Source organism: Bidens hawaiensis, unplaced genomic scaffold (genome assembly GCF_021521415.1).
Source record: "Bidens hawaiensis isolate Kalapana, Puna unplaced genomic scaffold, B.hawaiensis_p1.1 tig00034304_1, whole genome shotgun sequence".
Classification (NCBI taxonomy): Eukaryota; Viridiplantae; Streptophyta; class Magnoliopsida; order Asterales; family Asteraceae; genus Bidens; species Bidens hawaiensis.
This window is the reverse complement of record NW_027495938.1, coordinates 72059-79984: the sequence shown is the minus strand read 5'-3', so window position 1 is coordinate 79984 and position 7926 is coordinate 72059. Positions and strand designations below refer to the sequence as shown.

At 35.8% G+C, this 7926-nt stretch overlaps 1 protein-coding gene and 1 pseudogene across 2 annotated transcripts; one reads left to right on the top strand and one right to left on the bottom strand.

Moving 5' to 3' along the window:
* Positions 1-576: 576 nt before the first annotated feature.
* On the top strand, positions 577-3245 carry LOC143586095 (3-hydroxyisobutyryl-CoA hydrolase-like protein 3, mitochondrial). Its single transcript, XM_077067716.1, has 10 exons — positions 577-701; positions 764-865; positions 933-985; positions 1063-1197; positions 1266-1362; positions 1444-1573; positions 2426-2604; positions 2679-2803; positions 2886-2987; positions 3133-3245. The coding sequence occupies exons 1-10, from the start codon at positions 605-607 to the stop codon at positions 3232-3234; spliced, it is 1122 nt and encodes a 373-aa protein (XP_076923831.1). The 5' UTR covers positions 577-604; the 3' UTR covers positions 3235-3245.
* A 544-nt stretch (positions 3246-3789) lies between these two features.
* LOC143586094 (nudix hydrolase 20, chloroplastic-like) lies at positions 3790-5927 on the bottom strand (annotated as a pseudogene). Its single transcript, XR_013144651.1, has 7 exons — positions 5736-5927; positions 5565-5645; positions 5352-5477; positions 5180-5259; positions 4195-4310; positions 4001-4120; positions 3790-3888 (listed from the first exon to the last, which is right to left on the bottom strand). The product of XR_013144651.1 is annotated as a nudix hydrolase 20, chloroplastic-like (transcript).
* Positions 5928-7926: the final 1999 nt, after the last annotated feature.

Below are 7926 nucleotides of genomic sequence, written 5' to 3'. Positions count from 1 at the left end.
ATGATACTTTTGTTAAATAAATAGTTAAATTGTATAGATTTTTGTTCGTGTTTATTTTAAATTACACTTCAAGTAGTTCTTCCTATATCTTGTCAAAGTGAAACATACTTAAACTAAAAAAAAAAAAAACACGAGGCTCACAGTTGGATGTCAATCCTTACATGTTGTAGAGATAAAATAATTTGCGAATTAACTATTGGATATAGGTGAAGGGAATGTTGGGGGGTCCAAATGACGACGAATGAATGTACAAATTCCCGATGATATTTTAATTAACAATTCATTATATCCAGTATATGATTTAATAGACTTTGTATATCCTTTGATTTTAGACAAGTTCAATGAACTTACTTTCAAGAACGGACAATATTGTCGATTAAATTATATATGTTTATTAGACGATTTCTGTATTGCGGTCAATAACCTAGTTGGTAAATAAAATGGAAGTTGCCGGTTGGCCTCAAACTGCATCACATTGTTGGACTGTTTGTTTGTTTGTTGACCCGAAGGAATTCCGATGAGGGTTTCTCAGCTTCTGATGAAATCACGTATTTCTGTTTCCCTTTTTCTCCACAACTCCAATCGCTGTAGGAATTTGAGTGCCATGGCCACTTCCGACTTTGTCAAGGGGAATGTTTTTCCCAACGGTGTCGCCGTTTTGACTCTTGATCGCCCGAAAGCACTCAACGCCATGAATCTTGGTTGGTTGGTTACATTTTCTTTCTTTCTTTCTTTTTTACCCTGAACATTCTACTATTTGCAGATATGGATTTGAAATACAAAACATTTCTTGACCAATGGGAAGCAGATCCAAACGTCAAATGTGTTCTCGTTGAGGGAAGCTCGCCACGTGGCTTCTCAGCGGGTAACAAATACCAAATCAACTGCTTTTAACCAGGCTCTTACTTTACTATTTATTATTCTACCTGCAGGAGGTGATGTGAAGCTGATTTCAACCATCAAACAACTATCAGACCTCATTCAGGTTTGTTTTGTTTTGTTTAACACTGACCACTGTTCTTCGATATCCAAACATTTCTTGTTGAACGTTAATCTTTACAGGTGTTCACAGCTGAATACTCTCTTATATGCAAAATCTTTGCATACAAGAAGCCCTACATAAGCTTCATGGATGGCATAACTATGGGGTTCGGGATCGGTCTTTCTGGTCATGGCAGATATAGAGTCATAACAGAGGTAAACCAGACAACAATCTTAGCTGTGGCAGTTATGTAAATATCTAACCGCCTGCTGTATTTTACCAGAGGACAGTTCTTGCAATGCCTGAAAATGGAATTGGTTTGTTTCCAGATGTCGGGTTTGCTTATATAGCAGCACAAGGTCCCGGAGAAGGATCAGTTGGTATGTATGTATCTATGTAGTTTTAAATTTAATGGTTACTGTAAAACGTGTTTCAACAAAGTTAGTTACATATTTCTGCAGGTGCTTATCTTGGTATGACTGGAAATAGGGTGTCGACACCAGCTGATGCACTGTATGTAGGTCTTGGGACCCACTTTCTTCCGTCTGGAAATTTGAGCTTGCTTAAGGGGGATCTTTTGTCGGCCACCTTGTACGTTTGTTATATGATTTTTTAACGGTATCAATATATGATTTTACATGTGTTTATCTTTGACCTAGGGGTGTCATTGTGAAATGTTTGACCACTTCTAACTTTTCATTTGTGTCAAAAACATCAACCCTAACCCGCACACACACTTAAAACTGTGTAGCCTGAACACCACCCATGTAACCCATTTAACTAAACGTGGGTAATAATCAAGTTGTAAACATGTTTCAATTGATGGATTGTAACAAAAAATGGGTTGATAAACGGATTACTGGATTGATTTGTTTAACTAAACAGGTTGGCAGGTTGACCAGTTTAACTAAACGGTTTAAACATGTCAACTCACTCGCGGCTCACTTAATTAAACAGGTCAGCGCGAACACGAACTGTTTAAATCTTTTATCTAAACGTGTTAAACGGGTTGGTAAGTAATAATCAAGTTGTAAACGTGTTAATCTGGTTGGTGGGTTGTTAAAAAGGTGGGTTAAGCGGGTTAGTTGGTTGATTAGTGTTAACTAAACAAGTTGACGGGTTGACCTGTTTAACTAAATGGGTTAAACAGGTCAGTCAAAACACGGCCCATTTAATTAAACATGTCAACCCGAAGAAGGCCCCCTTTTCTAAACGGGTCATAATAACAGGTTAGTGGGTCGATCTGTTTAACTAAACAGGTTGATGGTGTTTAACACACGGGTTAAACATGTCAACTCAAACATGACCCACCCTTTTTAATTAAACAGGTCAACCCGAACACGACCCGTTTTTTGAACAGGTTAGATATGCCAACCCAAAACATGATTGCTTTCATGTTGGGTCGGAAATTGCCACCCCTAAATTTTGAACACATGTATACAGTTCAGAGGATCCACATGTTGAAGTGCAAGAAATATTGGCAAAGCATAATAACAACGTTGATTCAGAACCGCGATTAAAGTTGCTTTTACCGCAAATAAGTTCGACATTTGGAGGAAATAAATCTGTTAAAGAAATAATGGAAGAGCTAGAAAAGAATCAGAAAAGTGATGATCCTAAAGGTAAGGTTTAGTTATGCTGCTGACTAATCATCTAATTTCTTGCATCAACATTTGATCCTTGTTATGATGAGCAGTTGCAGAGTGGGCAAAGGACGCGGTTTCAGGGCTTAAAAAAGGCGCCCCCTTTTCTCTTTGTTTAACACAAATGCATTTCTCTCGAGTCGCATCTGCATTGGGTACCAAGGAGGAGTTATCAACGGTTAGTTTTCGTACTCTTTCATGCAATATTTTAAGGTTATGTTACAAAATACTAAAGCTTGTTATTTTATGTTATTGTATAGTTAAACGGTGTTATGAAAACCGAGTACCGCATTGCATTAAGGACTACACGTCGAAGTGATTTTGCCGAAGGGGTACGAGCAGTGTTGGTGGATAAAGATCAGGTCAGCTGCTGTTGCATGATTAACTTGCTAATGTTATTTAGCCAATATAAATACTAAAATTAGTCAAAGTTTCAAACCTCTAACATACTTTTCATCGTGTTTTTGTTTCGATTAATTTTATATTTTGCTCATGAATTTTACACAGAACCCCAAGTGGAATCCATCAAGTTTAGATGAAGTTAACTTAAGTGAAGTGGAAGCAGTTTTTCGACCATTGGAGCCAGAGGCGGATGAACTGGCTGTTTGAGTTGTTTATTTGCCTTTTTAATAAGTAGACAGAGTTAGTTTCAACACTAGGGATTCGACAATATATAATGTCTCACTGTTGATAGTTTCTTTAAAGTGTTCAAATTTGTATCTATAATTCTGTTATCAAACTATCAAAGCCCAATAAATCGACAACTTTAGCCATTATCAATCAAATAAATAAGATTGAAGTTTTAAAGGTGTAGGCAAGTCGAGCTGCTTGTTGAAATATGATCGTTAAAAGCTTGAACTGAGAGTGTTACATGTATATCATTGAACATGACTAGGCTCGTGAGTTCAAACAAACATATTATATAGATAAATATAATACGTTATATTTAACATAATTATTGGGTAGTTGCATAATAATAAGGCCGTTATTAAAATTAAGTAAACAACAATTAATTTGAACTCCCTTGAAAATACTAATATTAGCTCATATATGTAAGAGATTGACAGATTATGGTCACTGCATCTAAAACACATTCATGTATCATTATTATTTATTTATTTATTTATTTATTAATAATAGCAAAACTATAGAACAGGAGATTTTGTGGCCTTCAGGAAGCAAGGTTGATACAGTTAGGAACAATCTCCACTTTTCAAGCTTTGTAACAACTTCAAGTACCCATCATCTTCAGGCTTCAGGTACCTGCATAACAAAATAGATACTTCAGTTACATCTTCCATCCATATTTCACCACATACATTATAAAATGTTAATAAAAAAAACTGATGATTTTGAAAAAAATGACGATGCCTACCCATGTCGGAACATGAATCAATGATGACAAGATTGCAATTTGCTTTGAAGAACTCTGTGTTTCGAATGACCTCACGCACGAGTGTCACCGGGAGTAACTTAAAGCTCCCCACTTCTCCATCTACAGTTCACAACAATTGTTTTACAATAGTAATAAAAGAAAGCTTTAAGGCAACAAATAGTCGCCCGCATTACCCTGATTGTTGGGAACAAAACTTTCTGGAAGCTTCAAATCGTAACAAAACAACACATCTCTCTTAAATCTGTACCCATCAATGTCCATGTATGCCACAACACCAACGGGGATCGCTCTGTAAACACATGTTTAACGCCAATTAGTCTTGCAAACAAGTTTAGTTTCAACCCATTTCTTATAACGGGGCAATTTCGACTGTGTTTTATATTAAACGGGTCAGATGGGTTTAATCTAAGAAACTAGTTAAAAGGGATATATTGAACGGGTTGAAAGTCGTCTAAAGTCTATTTATATTGCATACAACCTTCTTTAAACTGTTTTTTTTTCCCAAAAAGTCATCTAGCATTCTTTATTTTACAAAAATGAAATTAAAGATGGAAAAAAGTGTTAGAGATCAACCCATTTTAACGCAAAGCTATTCAAAAAGCTCGCGACTCGCTCAGAATCAGCTCGTTAGTAAACGAATTGAACCTGAGCAAAGGGAAGCTCAACTTGTTGGTTCGCTCGTTAGGCACATTTAGCTGGCTCATCGGCTTGTATAAAATAAAGCCCAAACTTTAATATATAAAATTTATAACCCAGAATCATAAACCAAATTTTAATATCTAAAAATTAAAAATTTTGTAGCTTATTAATGACGCATTATGCGTATGTTAAAAATAATTCTTTCTTTTATACACGCATCAATACATGTAAACGTAATACTTATTTAAAACACAAAAACGAGCTGGCTCTAAAGCCATGAGCCGGATCGAGATTTTCAAGAGCCGAGCTTGAGCTCAACATTTCAGCTCGTTAAAATAAACAAGCAATCTCAGCTCAGCTCCAATCGACTAGGGTTGTAAACGAGCCAAGCTGAGCCAGGTTAGCTCGTTTACAACCCTAGCCACCTCTATTATCGCAAACCCGTGATTCTTTATAAACAATTTCAGTCTTTCAATTATATGCTCTAAAGAAATAATACATCGATAACTTAAAAACTACCTGCTAGAAATGGATCTTGGTATTCCTGCTTCTTCCTCACATTCCTTCACAACATTCTCAGCACACGACATACCGTGCGGCTGTATTATCATAAAAGAATATCAGAAAACGTTTTCGAATTTCAAGACTTAATAAATTAACACATTTAAGAACATATAACCTAAAATCCCACCAGTCCTCCAGCAACAAGATGGTCAAGCATGCCCGGGTACGTTGCTTTTGTGTCACTTCTTTTCCCGATCCATAAATACTTTTCATCGTCTTTTTCCACATACCCATTCATATGAATTCCATAAGCCTAGAAGAAATATATGACATACCTCAGTTATATTAAGCATTATCTTTAATATCTATTTTGTAAGACACTAAAAAAGACATGACAGACCTTTATCCCAAAATAAGGTGCTGCAGCGCGTTCCAGTGAGAAATATACTCTTCCTCCATATGATGAGGTCACAGGGTACAGCTGCAACCAATAAGCAGTAATCTAAGATAAGATGACCTTGCAAACTTTGTTTAAAAATGATAATTACCAGAATCATAGATTTTAAAGTACCTCATTCCGTATACCTGGAAATACGTCTTCACCCAAGAACTTTACTACATTTCCAAGGGCTTCGGTTCTAGACTCGGGTGATTTTAGTGCAGATTGAAGTGTGACAAGACCCGTTTGATTGCCATTTATATTATCTTTCAAGATAGTGAAAACATCATTAAACTTTCTTAAATGGTCCACAAAACTGCAAAAAGTTTAGTTAGAATGTAATGCCGTATTCTGTTTAGTTTTTTTGTACATAGCCAAGAATTTGGTCCTCGATGACAAATGGGATGAAATCAGAACGATTTTCCTGCGATAAACTAGATCAGTATACAGTAAGACTCACTCGGGTGGTTAGTTCATTAAAAAAATTCCTTTCTTTATTATTATTATTATTGTTATTATTCTCTGCGGGGTAGAGTATTTGGGGTTTTGGTTTATCCATCTCTACAGATTATGTTGAAATGAATGAATGCTTAATAAAAAGTGAAGGTTGCAATGAGTATGATGAACCTGGCGGCGGTTACAAAGTTTGAGATTAGATGAGGCGTTTGGTGATTGAGATACTTGAAAGACATCGTCCCAAGTGCTAATAGATTTACTATTACTTGCGGCGGCAATGTAATTGCGATTAGAAAGTGATGTGATTTTGAAGAAAATGTTTGGAATGATAATATTGTGGCGGCAGTGAATAGATGATGATGATGATCGGATAATGTTTCTGACGCCGGAATAGGATGACAAGTCAACTGACCACATGTTTACACGCCGGAAAAACCTTCAACACTCCCAAATATTCCACTTTGGTTACCACACAAATTATTATTATTTTCTTTATCAAGAGTATACGGAGTAAATAAAAAAAATTAAATATACTATCGATCAGTAAATAGAATGAAATCACATTATCAATCTATTACATTTTGAACTAGCCATCCCTTTGACTCCGTGTGGCGCTCGTGGCCCAGTCAATCGAGCCAACAAACTCAAGCGTTATAACACAAATCAAGCATATCGATCTTCAAATGTTTGGTCCGTGACATATGAGACAAAAGTTTAGTTACTTACCCCCAACCCCACACACACCTTTTCCCTTCTTTTATTTACTTATATTTTATATTCATATTACTTTTAACATAAAACAATGATGTATGTCCTTTTATATTTTAATCTTTTAAAACAACGTATTCTCGGTTACGGCCACCACCGTTAACATATTCTCACATAAATCCTTACTATTTGAAATATATAAAGTATAGAATAAAAACTCACTTCAGCTGTGAAAACCCTGAAAACTCAATTTATGTGGTTAAAAATGCATCCACATATATATGTGTATTATTTAATCCCATTATATTAAAGAAGGTTATTATGGTAATTTCACATTCTTTCTTTCTTTATTATGGTCATCCACCGTCACCACCAGATTCTTTCTTTCTCTCTTTTCAAAACCCAAAACCCTTAACAACAAATCTCAACATCTCTCTACCAAGATCAAGTTCCGGCCCCACTACAACATCATCCAACGCCGCCGCACACCACCAGATCTGCAATTTCTCTCTAACAAGATCAAGATCGGCCCCTCTACAATACCATCCACCGCCGCCAGACACCACCGCTTGCAGCCGCCATACCACCGGATCTACAATTTTTCTTTACCAAGATCAAGATCTGGCACCTCTACAACACCATCCACCGCCGCACACCACCACTTAACGGATCTGTCTCCGATTGACGGATTTTGTCTCCGGTGAGTTTGTTCTCTACCACATATCTGAACAACCCATAACTCGCCTCTCTCTCCTAAGAGGAGTTTGTTTTTTTGTTGGGTTTAAATGAGATCTAAGATCTAAGATTTAAATGATAGTTATTCCTAAGATGAGTTTGGTTTTTTTGTCATCATCTTCTTTGTATATGGATTTTTTTAATATATTGTTTATTGATTATGGAGTCTTTGATGCTTTATTTTAATGATAAACTATGAGTTTGTTTTTGTTTTTTTTGTCATCATCTTCTTGGTATATGGGTTTTTTTTAATATGTTGTTTATTGATTATGGAGTCTTTAATGCTTTATTTTAATGATAAAGTATAAGTTTGTTATGTTGTGAGTCTTGAGATTTAAATGAGATCTAAGATATCATAAATGGATCGTTTATTATTGACAAAAATTTATATACGTATAATGATGTGTAATTGATATACGATGAA

Excerpts from the sequence above, each read along its gene's own strand:
- LOC143586095 (XM_077067716.1), top strand. The coding sequence starts at position 605 with ATGGCCACTTCCGACTTTGTCAAGGGGAATGTTTTTCCCAACGGTGTC. Across the intron at positions 702-763 it reads ACTCAACGCCATGAATCTTG|ATATGGATTTGAAATACAAA; the intron begins GTTGGTTGGTTA and ends TACTATTTGCAG. Across the intron at positions 1,574-2,425 it reads GATCTTTTGTCGGCCACCTT|TTCAGAGGATCCACATGTTG; the intron begins GTACGTTTGTTA and ends ACATGTATACAG.